At 55.6% G+C, this 18,422-nt stretch overlaps 7 protein-coding genes across 7 annotated transcripts; 3 read left to right on the forward strand and 4 right to left on the reverse strand.

The window, feature by feature from the left end:
• Window positions 1–1,556: 1,556 nt before the first annotated feature.
• CLUP02_05204 (uncharacterized protein) lies at window positions 1,557–3,910 on the reverse strand (the record flags this gene model as incomplete). Its single annotated transcript, XM_049284212.1, has 8 exons — window positions 1,557–2,008; window positions 2,068–2,202; window positions 2,319–2,630; window positions 2,724–2,941; window positions 3,040–3,219; window positions 3,276–3,381; window positions 3,465–3,634; window positions 3,705–3,910. 8 exons carry the CDS (start codon window positions 3,908–3,910, stop codon window positions 1,557–1,559), a joined length of 1,779 nt encoding a protein of 592 aa, XP_049141355.1.
• A 184-nt stretch (window positions 3,911–4,094) lies between these two features.
• Window positions 4,095–5,286, forward strand: CLUP02_05205 (uncharacterized protein; the record flags this gene model as incomplete). Its single annotated transcript, XM_049284213.1, has 4 exons — window positions 4,095–4,404; window positions 4,484–4,833; window positions 4,888–5,064; window positions 5,125–5,286. 4 exons carry the CDS (start codon window positions 4,095–4,097, stop codon window positions 5,284–5,286), a joined length of 999 nt encoding a protein of 332 aa, XP_049141356.1.
• A 101-nt stretch (window positions 5,287–5,387) lies between these two features.
• CLUP02_05206 (uncharacterized protein) lies at window positions 5,388–6,311 on the forward strand (the record flags this gene model as incomplete). Its single annotated transcript, XM_049284214.1, has 1 exon — window positions 5,388–6,311. The coding sequence occupies one exon, from the start codon at window positions 5,388–5,390 to the stop codon at window positions 6,309–6,311; it is 924 nt and encodes a 307-aa protein (XP_049141357.1).
• A 92-nt stretch (window positions 6,312–6,403) lies between these two features.
• On the forward strand, window positions 6,404–7,045 carry CLUP02_05207 (uncharacterized protein; the record flags this gene model as incomplete). The annotated part of the gene is made up of 1 exon (XM_049284215.1): window positions 6,404–7,045. One exon carries the CDS (start codon window positions 6,404–6,406, stop codon window positions 7,043–7,045), a length of 642 nt encoding a protein of 213 aa, XP_049141358.1.
• Window positions 7,046–7,238: 193 nt separating this feature from the next.
• On the reverse strand, window positions 7,239–7,547 carry CLUP02_05208 (uncharacterized protein; the record flags this gene model as incomplete). The annotated part of the gene is made up of 1 exon (XM_049284216.1): window positions 7,239–7,547. The coding sequence occupies one exon, from the start codon at window positions 7,545–7,547 to the stop codon at window positions 7,239–7,241; it is 309 nt and encodes a 102-aa protein (XP_049141359.1).
• Window positions 7,548–8,716: 1,169 nt separating this feature from the next.
• On the reverse strand, window positions 8,717–11,681 carry CLUP02_05209 (uncharacterized protein; the record flags this gene model as incomplete). Its single annotated transcript, XM_049284217.1, has 2 exons — window positions 8,717–9,930; window positions 10,004–11,681. The coding sequence occupies 2 exons, from the start codon at window positions 11,679–11,681 to the stop codon at window positions 8,717–8,719; spliced, it is 2,892 nt and encodes a 963-aa protein (XP_049141360.1).
• Window positions 11,682–12,551: 870 nt separating this feature from the next.
• CLUP02_05210 (RhoGAP domain-containing protein) lies at window positions 12,552–17,820 on the reverse strand (the record flags this gene model as incomplete). Its single annotated transcript, XM_049284218.1, has 5 exons — window positions 12,552–16,587; window positions 16,679–16,796; window positions 16,914–16,936; window positions 17,408–17,594; window positions 17,793–17,820. The coding sequence occupies 5 exons, from the start codon at window positions 17,818–17,820 to the stop codon at window positions 12,552–12,554; spliced, it is 4,392 nt and encodes a 1,463-aa protein (XP_049141361.1).
• Window positions 17,821–18,422: the final 602 nt, after the last annotated feature.

An 18,422-nucleotide genomic window follows, 5' to 3' on the forward strand; every position in this document is an offset into this window, starting at 1 on the left:
ACGGCACGAATGTTCGCTGTGCAAAATAAAGACAGATCTCCAAGCTCACATCAGTAGGCAACGACTGTCTCTTACTGTCTTAGTCAATCTAGAATAATGCATTGCAAAAGCTACCAAGGCAGGCCAATTTTTCTGTAAATCAGCAAAGTGCAAGAGCTGCGTGGCATGAAGTATAGTCGTAACCGAATCAATCCAACTCTTATCCTTTGGAACTCCTTCAAGCCGACAGGGTCGAGAGCACACATGCAACGCTCATTTCTCATGCCCCGCTGACCGGTCAAGCCCCTGTGAAGATTGCAGTTGGCTATCTCATTCTGCGTCAGTAAACTCGCCTCCAGTTTTTTCCCCCTAACTTCCGCTCTGTTTCGAAATTACTTGTAGACGGATATCAGGGAAGTATGGTGAGATAGGTATATATCTAGCTGTTTTCCCTCGAAAGAGTAGGTACACATGTACTCATTAGCGCCATTTGAACTCACCTCACTCATGAACTCAATCAGCAACCCAATCCTTGTCAAATCTGACAGTGTGTACGAGGAGTGGGGATGTCAAGACTCCCTCGAAAGGACTCACTACAAACCGGAACTGAGTTGATAGGATAGGTATCTACTTCTTAAGGCGAGATCATCTTGCCAACGCCATTGAAATAGAGTTGGCTTGACTGACTGGCACCTGGATGTGTTGCAACCCTGCCATTGCCTAGTCTCAGCTTGGGTACTTCAGCTATAACAACAGAGACAACGGCCTCCTTCGAGGGAACTAATGCCCTCGCACACGGTAACGATTGGGCAATCTCTGTGGTCTCATTTTCCTTGACAGCCTAGCGAGGTTACGCAACCGCTTGACATCACCCTCGGTGACAATCATTTCGTCACCCCTCATCACTAGTCCATGCTTACTGACAGGGAAGCCCGAATTGAGCAAGAGATAAGAGAGCATCGAGATTGGCCTGCAAGTGAACTCTTGCCCACCACCTCGGAGTTTGATTCAAACAAGGCGGGGTAACAGAACTTACAGGAATTGGAGAAGAAGCGGGCGCATGACCGTTGTTGCACATGTTGCTGGCTGGTTGAGATGCTGTGCCGCGAGTTCAGGGTCCACCAGGAGCTTCACACTACCGCGGCGCGGAGCCGGACCTCCGGGAAGCGACCTGCAGTGGTAGCTTGCCAGGTGCTTTGGCGCAGCGAACAAGCGGAAGAGGTGGCAATGAAATCTGTGGCCGGTGCTGTGTTATCTGGCAAAAGAAATGTTGGACCTTGATCAACGTAGCCATCACCAATGGAGCAAGCCTCTCACCATTAAGCTTTCTCGTGACACAACACGACGCATGGCTCGTGGGACGGTTGCAAAATCCGGGCAGGCTGGCACAGGATGGACTGGCTGCCAAGATAAGCCAGCTGCGTGGCCAGAGAACGGTTCACGGTTCACGGTTGTCCTGTTGCTAGCGGGAGGGCTAATCTGGCAGGCCGGGGATCTATCTGGCCAAGGACCAAATCCGCGTGCGAAATGGGGCCCGCCGGTGCTGAGACCCGGAATTTGCGGGGAAGCAGACCAAGTCAAGCGTTGTTGAAGACGAAGACGGATGGGAATCCCAGGAACGAGTCAGGAAGGGAGCTGCGGATGTGGATAGTCTGGGCAAGTGTTGAACAGAGGGGTTGGTCAAACCAGGGTTCGGGGAGGTCGGCGGTGTTCTGGTTGGCTTGGGGAGGGATGATGGGCTCGGGAGGGGTGGGATCTAGGTCGAGCATCAACAGAAGAAAGAGAAGATAAACGTTCCAATATGTGTGCCACGATATACCAGGTGCGGTGCTAGAGTTCTTCTTCGAGTTTCGACGTGGGATACAGGCGTGCATAGACAGAGGATGTAGCGAGTCGTGAAGTTGCGTCGAAAGAAACATGTTCTCCTCTTTGCTTCGTTGCTTCGGCCACTTTATTGACTCGAGTAGCCGGGTGTGGTGCATCAACGAGTTGAAGAAGACATTGTATCCGTAAGGTACGGAGTTGGATACTGTTCGCCATCCAACCAACCCCCACTGCCCACGTCCCTGTCTCCAGCGGCTGAGAGACCAGGCTGCTTCGCCAATCTCTCGTCGCTGAGATCCTGCGTGCCGCCTGAAATGCATCCTGGTTCAAGCGGCGGAGGGCAATTGAAGCAGTGTGCAAGTCGCTCACGGATGGTTTGTCTATCCGGGGCAGTACTTGCTAGGTCCCGTCTGCATGCCAAGTGGACGCAGTCAAAGATAGAAGGAGGAGGCGTCGAATTCCGGCATGTCGAGCTAAGGTAGCCTGGTTGTCAATAGTCTACGTACAACACACACCAAACGTGACTGATGGAGGACCGGATGGTGACACGACAGCTGCTCGTGTTGGTCGAAGAGACACGAGCGTAGGTACTACGGGTTGAAAATGTGGTCGGAAGAGGAGGGAATTGGGAATTTCGATGTGACCGTCTTTGGCAACTTTTGCATCGGAAAGCTTCCAAAGCAGCCTAGACCTCCAGGGTCTTGGTCTTGGGTTCAGAGGAGGAGAATATAGGCTTTGAGCTTGTCGAGTAACAACAGGTCTGTGATCAAGGTTGGTAGTCTGAACGAGTATGGCTCCCGCAGACAAAAGTTTGGTACTTGTACATGCTGGAGACGATGCAGCCAGCTCTTAGCCTTTCCCGTCTGGTCTGAAGTCAGAGTTCGTTTTTCGAAGCTCGAGATGTTTGAGGTGGCAGAAACATGGGCAGATGATGGTGCCTGCGGATGGGCCCATGGTGGTCAACAGACGGCCCAAAGTGGCGAGAGCAAGCATGCGATGGCACGCGAGATGGGACGTCTGTCTATTGTCCGCGTGTGTGCTTGGTGGTCCAGAAGGTAGACTGCATTGAGCTTGGTATACGCTGAGTGCAACCGTATGCGTGGTGAACTGCGGGCGAGGTGGAAGAATGTCTCTGAGTCTGCAGATGAGAGTTGTGTGGGAATCTTTGCAGTCACAGGTGGTCCCGGTGGTGGTTCCGGTGCTGAATGGGCGTTGAAAGGGGGGTGGGGTACGTACCGCAGATGGTCGGTTCTGATGCAAGACCGAGGGGGGAGGGGAGGGGGCAAGGGGGAGGACACGAAGGAGGAAGAGAGGAGGATAGAAGATGTGCAAAGATGGCAAAAAGCAAGACAGGAAATGCAGATAGGAAACGATGGGATAATTACGGCCCAATGCGTCCCAAAAAGATCAGCAAACCTAACAAATTGAGTGACCGGGACAGAGACAGGTGGGAGAGACATAAGCAGTCAAACAGAGACAGAGAAACAGAGACCCGGAGAACGTGAAGAGGACCCATTCTTTCCCGTGTTGAGTCCCTGCTAAAATCCTTCCATCTGCAGCCCAGCTCCTTCCTACCATCTGTGTGGATGGTACAGGGTACGAAGAGTGGGAGAGTACGAACGACCGGCGTGACTTCCACAGCAGTCAGAGACAGGTGCAACTCGCAAGTGCAATGGAAGTCAAAAGTGCAAGTGCGCAGGTGCAGGTGCAGGTGAGAGTCAAACGTCCCGTCGCTCTTTCCCACCTCTGGCGGCTGGTTTGATTACCCCGCAAATCATTCGATTGGGTGACGTCGACAAGCGGGGGTCTGGCTGGTTCAGAACCCGGCCGTCTAGTGGCTGCGAGCGCTACCTTAGTCCAGCACGTCCAGCACTAGAGACTGCGCTAAGGCGGGTACGTACCGCGCAATGCCGCCAAAGTGTCTTTGCTGGAAGCAACGCTGAGGCCATGCCTTCCATGATTGGGTGGTGTGTCTGTGAGCTTGCGCTGGGTAGGCAGCCGGGGTTGTGGTATCGTGGATGAGGAAGGCCCTGAGGGTGTGGGAGCTGCCGTAGCCTCCGCGCCAATCTTCCATGCTGAACTTGGCATTTTGGGTCTTCCAGGCCATCTCTGGCTCCAAAGGTTCGTGGTGGCTCCTTCCCTCCACGATTCCACCATTATCCAGTCAGCCAGTGCAGGTCAGAGGTGCAGGCAGGTGCAGGTGCCGTTGGTGTTGCAAGGGCAAGGAATAGTACGAACGGCAAGAACGAGAGCGAGGGCGAGAAAAGGAACGAATAGACAGGCAGGAGCAGATGCCACAATGGAAGGAGCAAGTGGTAAACTGCGTTCCTTCCGCGGCTCCATCAAACAAGCCTCCTCTGATCTCCAGTCTTCTCAATGCCATTCAACTTGGCAGACGCACACTGGAACCCTTCTCCATCAACATCACGATCTTTGCGTTGACATCGAACCTCTTTCATCTGCCTGGCTGCCCTCCTTTACCCTTCTACGGAACTACGGATACGACACGACTGCAATACATCAGCAACCCATCAGAAACCCACTTCTATCCACACAGAGCCATAAAACACATTCACCACGGCATCACAGAGATAGCAGCTTGTGTGCTTGTCGAGCATTCCAGCCTGGCGACTGGCCAATCCTTGGCCCCTATCTAAGATCGAGTTTGGAACCCAAGAAGCTATTATCGGCCTCTCAAACGCACGCCGACCGACCGACCATCCGACACCGCATTCGCCTCTTCCCCACACGCACCGCCATCCCACCATCATTTGCCTGTCCTGGCTGAGCAAGCAGATCCACGCCATCCGCTCAACAACCAGCAACCGCCGACCAGCCAGCAGCCCGCCCCCGGCACCAAAGCACCTCGACACTACCAAGCACACACACACGCAAGCACACACCACCGTTTTACCCAAACCACTACGGATACAGAACAGTGAGAACAACCAGCCATCCCCCTCTAGCCCGTTTACTCTGCCAATCTGGCCCTCCCTGACTCTCTGCCCCTGCTACCTGGCCCGTCCTAGGGTGCTGCCACTGATCCAAGACCTGCCCCCTAAGCTTCGACGTCACTCAATTTAGAGCTTCAACCCGCTTTGCTGCTTGTGCAGGAAGCGCCGCTTAGAGGGGACGCTTCCCTCGTCGATCCCCCAGCACAAACGCACAAACGAAGCACAAAGACGGAATAAGTCTCTCTTTCTGACTCTCGCCAGGCCAGCAAACCCCTTGATCGACACCTTTCCACGGCGCACTACAGAGGTACGCTCATCCCATCCCTGGCCCTTCCCTTGTGATCAACCTTTTGTAACCCGCCCCTAGTGTCACCCCAAATCAGTCCATCGGCCACCTCGATATATAACCACCCTGTTCCACACATCCGCACCTGTCGAACGATTCCCCGTTCGATCCCTCTTTCGATTCTTTCTAGATCTCACCCCACGCAAGACGCACCTCCGAAACACAACTTGGACTACCCTCTGACTACCTAAACGCATACCACAACCCGACGCACGACATACCGATATCCCCGACTACATATACTACAGCCCCCAATTCGTTCCTTACCATCTCCTTTGCCCATCATGTCCAACGACAACTCCAACTCCAACCAGAACACTCAGAACAACCCGAACGAAATGCATCGCCAGAGACGTGGATCAGTCACCCAGCAGGCTATCGCTGGTCTCTTCAGAAGCAACTCTACCTCCAACGGCGGTGCATTCCCTGGCACCAGCGACGCTCAGAGACGGAGACTCTCCGTCACCACCGGTCTCGGCCTCACTGGAACTTCGCCCACTGGTGCCAGTGCTTTCAACTCTCTCCGACGGGGAAGTCTTTCGACCAACTCCAACGACTCCATCGATGAGAATGCAATCGACGAGGAGGAGATTCCCCCCAACGCCCGCACAGCACCTGCCACTCCCTTCACCCGCAGAATGAGCTTTGGAGCTCAGGCAATGCGCACCATGCGCAATGGCGGTGGAAGTCCGGGTTCAAACGGTAATGATTTACCCTCTGCTTCTGCCACTCCCGTGCCTAGTACTCCTGCTGCCCTCGACAGACGTGGCAGTGTGCACTCTCCACGAGGTCTTGGTTCGGTTGCGAGTTCCACGCCACCGACCAGTACTTCGTCCATCGCTGCTGCTCTGTCGTCGGCCAGGCGTCGATCTAGCAGCACTGTACAGGCAAGCATTGCACACAAGCAAAGATCATCTTCTGACGTGTTCTCTCGCCCAGACCAAGGTTTCAACTGGTCCGAGCAGCTTAGATCTCGCGCCGAGAGCTCTGTTCAGGGACCACGAGCGTCCTTTTCTTTCGGCTCTGGTCTTTCATCCTCTCCTCCTCGCGGCCCCGGCAATGGCGTCGCCCACGATCGTCAGAAATCAGTCTCCGAGATGCCTGCTCCCCCCGCCCAGGCGGCTGCTATGAAGCCCAAGGCTCCCGAGCGACCCAAGCCGGATGCCTTCCAGGAACGCATTCTCAAGGGCGATTTCTACATGGACTGAGAAGCCCACGTCAGGAACGGCTACTACGACTGATGTTGACCATCATGCCATCGTAATAAGCCCCATCAAAGATGGCATTTCACTACAAGAACATGATTTTCGCCATATGGAAAACGAGCAAAAGATCATCAAGCGTTTCACAGATTCTGAGCGTCCTTATCCCTGTCTATTTTTTCAAGCTGGGGAACACTTTCTATCGGCTCAACCCCACGTGGCGTTCGGTTGGTTGTGATGCAGCCCGGTTGCGGCTGCACACTGAGCGGGGAAGCTCCATACCACATGCACATGAGACCGTTGTCTCACATTTGATCACGGAAGCGGAATGCAACTGCAATTTCACGAGGAGTTTACAAACGGCATGGGGAATATGGAGGAGGACAATCGCAAATTGCAAGATTTCGGGTTCCAAAATAAGATTGGTCCGGAAAAGAACATGCCTGGCTATTGCTTGCGGCCCATCAGAGAATGTTGATGGTGTCAAGATCTCGACATGGATTCATGTCTGGCGTACGGAGAGGGGGGAAGGCTTCGGTATCGTTACATCGCTGGCTGTCACGCGGCGAAAGCTTTGGGTTGAGGACGGGCTTGTACCGACAGCCGGACAGACTGGAAGTGGGTGGAAACATGGATTTTGCGTTTTATCAGGCGGCCGCGATAGGTACAGAGTTCACAACAGGCCGGACTTGGAAGAGGGGTTAAGTTGCGGGCACACAGCCCGGGCGAGAGGCGGATGAACGGTCGGCGACGAACGCCGAGCTTAGCTACCATGAGAAACACGCTCGGACCCGAATTGAAAGTTTCGCGGTCCCTACCTAAAATCTTGATGTTATCATTCAGTGAGACCTCACCTAGCATGGCCAAATACGAGGGGTGAGTGATAATATGTAATGCGAATGTGTGCCTTTCGGGTCGCGGCAAGCAAACTTGTTAGACACGGGTGGTAAGCAGCCAAGGCATCCCCGAAAGACACAGCGTGGGATTAAACTGGGCCTCCATTCCGGATGGTCGGTATCTCGTTCCGATTCGCCGGGGACCAGGCTTGCAAGGTCTCACTAGCGGGCGGCGAATTTGCACGTACGTGTAGGCACCGTAGGGCAGCAGGCGGACTCGGGGAGGCGGGTTGGTTCCACGGAGGCTTCTGCCATCACATTCCCCCACGTGAAGCCGTGGTTGGCAGTCCACCGCAGGTCCCGTCCTATCCGGGGGTGACGGAGAGTCATCGTCAACCAAACACATCCATTTGTAAGTCAAGGCAAGGGAAGTGGGTAGGTAACGAGGAGGGTAGTTAATGTGTGTTTTGTGAATGAGAATTGAGAGAAAATCTATCCTTTTTGTTCGCCTGCCCAAGCATCTATTCATCGTACATAGGTATCTCGTATAAATAGCACATGCAAAAAAAAGAAAAAAAAATACAACGACATTGCTGAGGTGGGTGATGGAGTTTCGTGGGAGTGTAGAATCGGATGGTTTGCGAGAGCACAACTCAATTCCACTCACGAGCTCCCGAAACTCACTTGTGCTGTAGCGAGCGACCCTCGACTCCGATTCCTCTCTGTTTCCATCCGCCCATCCCCTCAGGACACTGCTTTTTCACCTTCCAAGAGAGATGGATGAAGCCTCTTGGATGAAGCTGGGTTCTGCAAACTTCGTCTCTTGTCCAGTCAGAGCAAAGTGCACGTACTCCTGCTCCCCAATTTTCATCCTCTTGTGCCTGACTTATTCCAAAACGGCCCCCAGGGGAATGTCAGAAAGGTTAAACTTCCCATCTTTCCCCTGGCGGAGCCCGAGGTGTTCCAACATTCCCTCCGCTCCTCATTCTTTCCCCAGAGTTCCCCGGATCCGTCCTCGGCCGTGACTAAAATTCTGTCTTCTCGTAGTACGGCAGTTTCATGTAGATGAAGGTTGGCGTTGTATAGACGAGTTGAGATTCGTTGGACGGGCTTCTTCGTGTGATGTTTCGGCCCCGAGTGTGTCTGCTTTACATTCCCAAGTCCGAGCAGGTCTGGAAGTGTCGCTGGAAAGCTTAGCCAGAAAGGATGTGGGTCGGTCAGCAGTGGTATCGTGGTGTCTGTCATCGCTTTCGGAGTGTTCCGTAAACGAGCGAACCTTCCCGTTCCCCTTCTTGTCGGAAAGTTGAGGTGAGGATGAGACGGGGTCTGGAAGCAGAGCCCGGAGGTCGGTGCTAAGTGACAGCCGTATAAGCAAAATCCGACGTCGGACCCAGGGTGTCTCCATTACCCCGGCCGGATAGGCAAAGCCCGTCTGCCAGGTTCATCCCAAACCCCGAGCGTGAATGAACGCCGTCGCTTCCGCCGCATGTACGCGCATGAAGCAGGTGGTCAGCGGAGCGGCCATTTGCCTGGAGGTGCGTTCCCGTGATTCGACACCATTCCCGGTGTTTTCATTCACATGGGAAACATGGGCGGGCCAGATCCACCAGGCATCCCCTCAAAAATCTCCCCGAGCCCGCTCATCCCGCTCAACCACGGGTCCTGCGCCATAACGTACCGCATCCCGTTGCTCAAGCTCCCCGGACTCGTCCCGAACCCCGTCGTGATCTCCTCGAGCGATAAATCATTCGTGAAGCCCGGATCGAGTCCGAAATCTTGTAAATCGTTTGTCCAGACGGGATTCAGCCAGGGTGCCACTGAATTCGGCCCGGGTCCGGCTCCCGGTCCTGTTCCGCTTCCATCGCCCGGACCTGCAACTGTCGTCGCCGCCGTACCGCTCGACGCCGCTGTCCCCGGCCCGGAACCAGGTCCGTCCATCGGTGTAGGTGTCACGGCGCTCGGGTCGTAGAGGAAAGATTGGCGTGATGGAGGCGGGTTCCAGAGGATATTGTTCGTCGCGCCACCACCACCGCCGCCGCCAGAACGATCATTTTGCGTGGCAATCTCTGACAGCAGGTGAAGAGGCGTGTTGGCGGCGGGGTACTCCTGCATCGGCGGGTGCTGTTGCCCCGCATACACCCGTCGCTGCGCCTGGTGCTGCTGCTCTTCGGCGGCAGTGGAAGCAGGCGTCGCCTCCGGCCGCCGAGAAGACGACTGCGCAGCAGCAGAAGCCGGTGTCTCGGGCTGCGAATTCGAGGTCTTGAATCCGGCAGCAGCAGCTTCCGGCACGGGAACACCCATCGCAAGCCCCTTACTCTGCTTCAGGAACCAACTCCTCAACATGACCAACACAATCAAGAACTTGGCCGCAGGCCGACTCCGATCATCCGACGCGGCGGCGCGGAACTTTTCCAGCAGCGCGTCGAGGTAATACTCCACCTTCATGTTGTCCTTGTCAATCACCCTACCCAGCTCTGAACCGGGCGCCGTAGCGGAAAAGTACATTTTGATCAGGACCACGACGGCGTACGCCACGCGGACAAAGTTGAAGACGGGCAGGCAACGGATGCTGGGCACCTCCATTGCTAAAAATGCCTCGAAGATGCCGTCAATGGCCGAGAGGCAGGCGGACAAGGCGTTGATGTGCGAGGTCGTCAGGGTCAGGTTCGTGAGCATGCCGTCCTTGAGGGTGGCTGTGTCAAATGGCGGGCGGATGTCGTCCATTTGGGTGTGGAGGGCGATTTCGTGCATGTAGAGCGAGAGGACGTGGAAGGACATTTTGAGGGTTGCTTCATCAATAGTCGTCAGTCGCACAGCCTTATACAACCGTCGTGAGTATGAATAGAGGGGGCAATAACTCACATTGCATTTCCTCCTTGGGAACGGAAGCACTATACTTCTCCAAATCCCTCTCCAGCATCCTCAGCGAATACTGCGTTCTCGAATCCGTAATATTCGGCACCACAGCCGGGTCATCCATGGAGAACTGTATCCCCACCTCCTCGGCAAGCCGATGCGTCCACACGAGGTGACAGAAATACTTATCCGACGGCGCCGCGTCCGCGCTCGTCTGCAGCGCCTCCATCGATTCGGCCATGAAACTCGTCCACCGCACCAAGTTCGGCCGGTGCAGCGCCATAGAGGTGTTCGCCGCCAAGAAATACGCGGCCAGCCACGCCCGCCGACACTCGCTCGTCGTCGGGTCCGGAGGCGGCGCCCTCTTGAACGGGTGGTTGCGCCACTGGTAAGGGATCTGCATCTTCCTGCCCGCCGTGCGCCGTCCCAGACCGATATCCAGCGCCATCACGGCGCCAATATGCACGAGCTGGTAAAACTTGAGCTCTTCAAAGTGCTCCGGTGGCCAGTACCATATCACGGCGACCTGCAGCGCCTGCACAATCTCCAAACTCTTCTCGCCCGTGATGATAATCTTCTCGGCGAAAATCTGCATCAGCTCCTTGACCAGCCTCCGCTGCACATTGGGGCTCTCGGAGCTCGACGCCGCCATGATGGCCAGGAACAGCAGCGGCTTCGCCCTCCTCGTCTCCTCCGCCGTCGCGCCCCGCGGGAACACCACCGCAGGCATGTGCGGTGCCATGAGCGTGTTGTACCGCTCAAACAGTTCCGCCGCTTTCTCCGCGCTCAGGATCCCGCGCTCCACGACGTCGGCGTAGTCGCTGCCCATGTGGATCGGCGGCGCCGGCCTGGCCCCGATTTGTCCCCCTTCCGGTATATCGCTGCCGCTCGGCGTATCGTCTCCGCGGTCTGAGTGTTTCCTCTTTTGCCCTGCTGCGGCTGAGGGCGGCGCCGGGAAGGTAATATGGTCGAACCGCCCCTTCTCCGCCGCGTGCGCCTCCTGCGGGTCGAGCCCTTCCACAGATAACCCCGTTCCAGCAACTGTACTTGAAGTCCATTCCCTCGCAAGACCGTGACCTCCCCAACCCTTATTATACGGATTCTCGTCCCTACCTGGCGTGGATAAGGCAGCATGCGCGCTCGTCGTCGTCGTCGTCGCCACCGCAGGCGCGGCACCCGGCGCCGCGGAGCTTCCGCGGGCCTGCAAGCTCGCCGTCAACGCATCAATCTTCTTCTCCAGCTCCGCGACCCTCGAGTCGGTCTTCTTCTGCCTCTTGCGCGTCGGCATCGTCACGACGCAGTTCCTCCCTGCCTTCTTGCACCGCTTACACGGGCCCTCGGTATCGTTCGGATCGGGTTCACATCGCACCTTGAGACCCCGACATGCCTCACATGCGCGCGGCCGCTTGGGGTCGTCGGGGTTTCCGCCGTGAATCGAATCGTGTTGCGGCGTCTCGCCATCGTGGGCCGAATGAGGCGTCTCGGGGGAGTCGGGGTGTTGCTGGTGGTGATGATGTCCCTGGCCCTGGCCCTCGGAGTTTGCTCCAGCGGCGGCGGCTACGGATTCGTCATCGTGGTAGGCGTCGGCAGCGCCTTGAGAGGTCCCGCTCATACCATTGCTGCCGTTGTTAGAGGGCTCCGCGCTTCGTAGTGCTGGGTCGAGAACTGCGGCGCCGTGATCCATCTCGGGAGGAGCTTGGCGAGGTGCAGTGCTGAAAGCCAATATCAGATGATCGGTGACGGCGACAGGAAATACCGACCTTTGTTCGGCGGAGGGCGCGGAGAGTTGTGGCCGACGGCTGTGCGCCGACCTTTCCGTCACTAACAAATATTAGTCAGCGGCGAGGGCAGCAAGTATCAATCAAGTCGAAGGGCAATTCAATAGTGTACTCACACTCCCGTCTCTACTTCGCAACAGGTCAATTCGTAGTTGTCACCCCTCAAAATGAGAACATGATTGATATAGATTTTCCCGCTGTTTAAGCTAAACTAGATGTATAAAATGCCAAAGCCACACCTTCGCTGCATGCGATCCCGGAAACCATGAGACGAGGTGCCACTCGCAGCTCATCACCGTCAACGCCATGCTGAGGTCTGTGAAACAAAGCAAGCATAAGCCACCAAAAACCACATGGGTGACAGCAGCGCCCTGAACAGCAGTGTTTCCTGTGTCCATATGATACAAACGTTATCCCTCGGACTCATTGGATGTTCCACTTTGCATCAGGCACTCCATGTCCAGCTCACTCCTACTTCGACTCGCGAATGTGAAACAATGGACAATTCAAAGAGGCTTGGGATTTGTAGGTGATGATCGGTATTAGATAGAAGTGGAGCGCTCGGCGCCGGTCCGGATTGGTGTGATATGTTCGGGTATATTGGCGCCATCATGTCGTCCATGCCTCTTGGGCTGGCATTAATAAATAAAACGTGAAGAAAAATATGCAAGGGATGGTATCAACGCTGCGTGTGAACGAGTGGGTATGTTTGCGTAATGAGGGAGTGAAAGTGAGGCCTAGAGCAACCAGACTCACGAGAGACGATGTAAGGCATCTCAGAATTGGGTCTCTTCTCGCAATCGACTCTTGGAACTTTGTGGGTTGAGGCCGACCACGTTACCCATAAAGATGGCGCTTTCGCGTCTCTTATGTTGGTCGTATCCTGAGGAACCGTTGTCGTAGCCGCGAGCCATTTGCTGGTAGTTGTTGTTCTGGTATCCTGATGGCATGTATTGAGGCTCATATGTTGTGCCACGGCCGACAGGATAATTTGGTGGCGGTGTGGGGGATTGCCGAGCACTCTGCAGGTCCTGGAGCAGAGTAGGGGGAGTGTTGCCGGTGCGTTGCTGGCCAGTCATGGCATCCATCAGTCTCTGGCGATGCGGTGATTGACTGGACCCCGCTGATGTGGAAGGACGCGCATGTTGAGAAGGGTCGTAGGAAGGCCGGTTCGGAAGCCCATTGTTCATCGAGGGCAGGGAGCCTGATCTCTCTCGGCCCGTCTCTCCTTCGGCGAATGAAGACGGCAGCTCATACTGCTCGGGTTCCAGGCCGAAGATGCCAAAGTAGTTTTGTAACAGCAGGGCAAATACCGGTGCTGGGATGTTCAGAGTCGGAGAGAACACGATGCCGACGTTGCGGACCGTCATCTTGTTCATGTCTGCGTTGTTGATAATCTTGATCAAAAAAGCGATCAGATACTTGAGTAGAGTGGCGTTTGCTTGGGGCAGCCTCTGAACCAATTCAGATACAGCGGCGATTTTGTCTCTTTGGTCGGTCATCTCCGTCACCGAGAGGAACTCGAGGTGGAGGTCCCGGGTGAGTATTGTTGTCGGAAGTTCACGGAGATACAACTTCAAGAGTGACGCCACAGCATGAATGTCGTAGTAAGTCTCGTCGGTAACGAGGTTGACATCGCCCTCTGTGTTAAAGCGCTCGCGAAGCTGCTTGATAACGACGTTTGAGCCGCTCAGGCGGAAAATGCCTTCCTCCAGAATTGCGTTCTTGGCGTCCAAGTATTGAATACATCGATACACGACGGCGGGGAGAGGGACGTTCACATCAACAGGGTGGTTGTAGCGAACAGCTTCGGCCAAAGGAGCCCCAAAGGCTTGGCGAATGGGTCCCTGGTATCCGCCCTGGGGAGGTGTTGACGAGCCGCCTTCGCTTCCACCAAACAGAGAATCCTGGCCGTCAGACGACGATCTCGTCTTAGGGCCGAACCCGAAAAAGCTTCGCTTTTTCAGCTTCTTCTCCTCGTTGACGGGAACGCCAAGTCCTGCTCTATTTCCCCACTGCGTAGAGTCGGCAATGGCCTGCATATCCCGTGGAGCGGAGATCATCATGGATGGCTGCGAAGACATTCCCATGGGTTCAACAGGGTGGCTATTCTCTGGCATATGTCCATGGTTTTTGGGACGCGCAGGTCCGCCATGGTGGGGAAGATCGCCTTGAGATGTCGCATCGTATCTCACGCCTATGAGGCTGTCGGACTCAGTAGGCTGATGGTGGTGCTGGGAAGCGGTCTTCTTGTATCGCTGCTTCTTCTTTTCGGCACGCTCAGCTGCGCTAGCATGTTGGCGATCTTGAGTCTGCTGCTTCGCGGCGTGGGCCTCATCTTCTTCCGGATCTTTATAATCAATCCATCTAAGTAAAGCGTCGACCCACTGGTCTCTTTCCCTGTCATTCTCGGCACAGAGAACGTGCTTCACATGACTGGTAGAATCCTTCTTCTTCGGCTCAAGAATTAGGAATGCATGACGGTACTGGTTGTCCATGTCATCTGAGTTGGCAGACGGTTGCGGTGACTGATTTTCGTTGCTCTGGGACTGTTTGCCGATCTGAGAGCTGGGAAGCTTGATGGTGCCCAAGTGTGCACCCCCGGGCGTTTCGTAGTACTTGAGATGCGGCCCATCGAGGACGAAGAAGCGGGCTTTCCAGCCACCAAAGTTCTTGCCTCGCTTGGTGAGATATCCGGTTCTGAATGGGCGACCGCCAGGACCAGTCTTGACTTTGGCTTCCGCCATGCTCTCCATCGAGCCGGCGTCGTCGGCGTTTGGTGGCAACGTGTGAGTCGACAGATACTTGCAGAGCTCAAGAGCACTAGCGGTATCCAAAGGAGTCTCCAGAAGCTCTTCCAGGTAGTGGTTGAGAGCGATTCGCCGCGCGTCGAGCTTAGCAGGCGCGTGGCCACTGAAGAGCGACCTCTCTGGGGTCTTCGCAGTGAAGGCTGGACACTGTTTCAACCTTTGGTCGAGCTTTGCTAGCGAAGCAGAGTCCTTCTCAACCCGCCAAAGCTCGCCCGGTTCGGAACGGGAGAAAATGGCAAGAGTAAACACCGGATCCTCTTCCAGTTGTGTCAAAGACATCAAACTTGCCCGAGATGGTTTCATGCGCGAGGACGCAACCTTCACCTTAATATTCGGCAAGACGTTTGGAGGCAGGAGTAGATCAGGGTATTCCTCAGTGGTGAATCCCTTGAAGATGCGACCACGCTCAGTCGGACTGCCACGGCTCTTCTCGCTGGCTGAATCCCATCCCTTCTTGACAATGTTCAGAGGTTGAGGGCTCTTGAGAACCATAGGCTCTGGGCCAGATGGTGTTTGGAGAGAGTGGCCTGGTGGGAGAGGGATCGGCTGGCGAGGTGGCCGTGGCGACAGGGGCGCGGCAGGAAATGAAGAAACACTGGGCGCAGGGCTATCAGATGATGACAGACCGCCCATCGGACGCGGGCTTGATGGTAACCCGGGGCTCAGCAAGGGAGCTTCGAGAGTAGTTGCATTCAGAACCGAGCCTAGAGAAGCTGGGATATTCTCACGCTGCATCCTCTTCGGAGGGCTTGGTGGCAAGCCCGTTGGGGCCTCAGGAATGCCCTCAGTCGGCGAGGTAGTTTGACTCTGTGTTGTGCTCTTCTTGGATAAGCTTCTCCTCTCCGCCTCCTGAATGGCCAAGATTTCCCGGTCCTGGTCATCCTCTTCGCGTGTCCTACGGCGACCGCGTTGCTCAGTGAGGATTTCGTCCACCTCTAAAATGTCGTCGAAGTCGGAGTCAGAGTCATCGTCCTCAGCAGCTGGTTGAGATTGGCTCTGGAGCTGCAGAGGAGCTGGGGGAGGCTTCCGCGGTGGTGGGGCAGGAAACTGTGAAATACCCTCGCTGGCTGCCGATGCTGGCTCTGGTACTCCAGGAGGCTTAGGGGGAGGCATGCTTGGCGGCTGGCTCGGTAGGCTTCGGGATGGTGGAAGACCGAAATTTAGAGGAAGGTCCATGATTTGCTCGTCCTCGTGCTCCCTCCGTGCCGCTTCTGCTGCTTGTTCCTCGGCATCATGGTTGTACTGATCATAGGCGTGCTCATGTGCTTTGGGCATCTCGTGAGACGGGTCTAGTAGAGCACCAACTGCTGATGGAGGGCCGTTGGGCTGGTCGGCGGGAGGTGTGATCGGGTAGGGGGCCATGGCCATATCCACGGGTGAGTGCTTCTGGCTGTCAGAGTCTAGAGTTGGCGAGTCCGGTGCAACGACTTGTCGCTCCTTTGGAGCGCTGACGTCGACTGTCGGTATTCCTCTGCTGACGGGCATCTTGAGGACCTTGCTGCTAGTTTTCGATCCGTCTGCCCCTGTCAATTCCGGTATTGACATGACTTCTTTCAATTTCTTTCGGTACTTCTCCTTGTCTTTCAAGGCCCGTTCCAAGTCTTTGTTGAGGCCCAAAATCATGGCTCTCTGCTTGTCGACTAAGCGCCATAACTGCGCGTTCTGTTGCGATTGCGAGTTCTTCTCTTTCAATAGGTACTGGATCACCGCTTCCGGGCTGCCTGCAGTCTTGATCAATCCCTCAATGTCTGTGGGATCAGACTGACTAACAGCTGCGCCTCTGTGCGGCTGTGACTTTGTGGAGATGGCTGAAATAGCAGAGTCCATGGAGGAGTTCCGCGGCGCTCCTTTGCTCTGTTTGCCCCGCGATGCAGCGGCCAATCCTCCGGAAGAAGACATTGGAGATCGGAGGGGGCCTGCGAGAGGCCTAGATATCAAGACAGGCTCGGAAGCGCTTCGGTTATCATTCGTAGGGAGCGGTGATATTCTCGGTCTACTGTGACTGTTTCGTCTGTCAGCTGTGTAACGTATGGCGACGCAGGGAGCAACTAGAGATGGTCAAATCGGGAGGAGGCGACGAGACACACACGTACCGTAGTGTGCTGCGTTCGGGCGTGGATGAGCAGGACGAATCGCTTTGATAATATGTCTGCGGTTCTCCCGAAAGATCTACTGGAGAGCGGAAATCGTCGGTTGGCGTCGTGACTATGTCTGGGACAGTTCGAGAACGGTGGGTATGAAATCTTGCCCCGGGTGGGAAGAAAGATGACGATCGAGGAGAGAAAGGGCTCGTCGGCGAAGAAATGGCGGTACTCTCGTGGAGGGGACTAGGTATCGGGCGCCGAGGGGATCTATAGGGTGGAGGAGGGCATCAGTCAATATGCTGCCAGGCCAGAGCCGTGGATCCAAGTCCCACAATAGAGTAGGAAAGATGGTAAGGCAGCTAGAGAGTCGGCGTTGAGCGAAAAGTCAAAATTAAAAAGAGTCGCGGGTCGCCAAGACAAGCACACGATATCCTCACAGACCGGGGATCGAGGTAGAAAGAAGTTACGTTCTCTTTCTCTCCCTCTGCGGTTGGAGTTCGGTGGTGGGCGTAGGCGTGGATAGACAAGCGAGCGAGTCGCAGGACTGTTTATCTAGCGGGCGTGGAAAAGTCAAGGCAAGGTGGTAGGGTCAAGGAGGAGAAAGAAGCAGCAACAGCAGCGGCAGCAGCAAGAAAAAGCAAGGCACAGAGAGAGAAACCAGAGCGAAGCAGAGCAGAGCAAAGAGTGGACCGTTACTCGTTTGGTAATCAGAACCAGTGGAGGCCCAGTGGAACGTACCTTGGAGATGGAGTAAGAAGAGGGCTGGTCGCACTGCTAGCAGTGTGACTGGCAGCGGTAGCGGCAGCGATGCTTGTATTGGCGGCGGTGGTGGTGCTGTTGTTGCTAATGCTTGCAGGATCGGATGCTGGGATCAAGAGGCCTGTCGTGGGGCCATCCTTGGAAGAAGGGGAGTAAGAGGAGACGTCTGCGACCTGCAGCCGGTGAAGAGGATGTTTTTGGTGAGGGAGGCGAGGGTGATGATGAGCAACGGGGGCGACAGCAGAACGACGTGGAGCAGCATCAGCAGCAGCAGCAGCAGAAGCAGAAGCGGATGCGTCAACGGGAAGCCCAGACGTGGAAGTCGTACCAGAAGCATCAGGATCTGAAGTTGAGCCCTGGGCACTCTGAGTCTGGAGCGCAAGCTGCGACATGGTGGGCAATGCGACGGAAAGACAACTGGCCGGCGGCCCAACTAGGGGTGTGTGCAGGGTCAGAGCTTAACGCAGGACAACCTCGCAGCGGTTTCGAGATGCCTGGATAACCCCGACTGCCGTTGCATGTAGACCGGCCTCTTTCTAGACGGGATGCAGATTGCAGTGTAGGTTTTTTATTTTTGTTTCTCGGGAGCGAGCGAATCCAGCCGGGAAGGGACGCGGACGGAGAGCGGAGCCGAGGGGCCAGTCGTGCAAGGACTAGTCGAAGCAGACCAGAGTCGACTCTGATCTGTTCTAATGCAGACAGGTAGCCAGTCGAAAAGGCCGATTTTTTGGCTCTGCTGGGTTGGGTTTTGGAGGTTGAGGTTGTCGTCACGGGTCGTTGTAGTATTGCAGGGCGAGCAGGACGTAAGACGAGGATGTGGAAGGACGAAGAAGAGATTGTATCTTGGACGTGGGCCAGAGCAGAGCACAGTAGATCAGATGAATGGCGTCCTTCGGGTCCCAAGGGAGGGATGGGAGGCCCGTCTCGCGGTGCCGGATATGCTTTGTGAAAGGAATGCTGCCAGCCGGGCGTGGATGAGACAAGTGCCCGTTGT

The sequence above is a fragment of the Colletotrichum lupini genome, chromosome 3 (assembly GCF_023278565.1).
Source record: "Colletotrichum lupini chromosome 3, complete sequence".
Lineage (NCBI taxonomy): Eukaryota > Fungi > Ascomycota > Sordariomycetes > Glomerellales > Glomerellaceae > Colletotrichum > Colletotrichum lupini.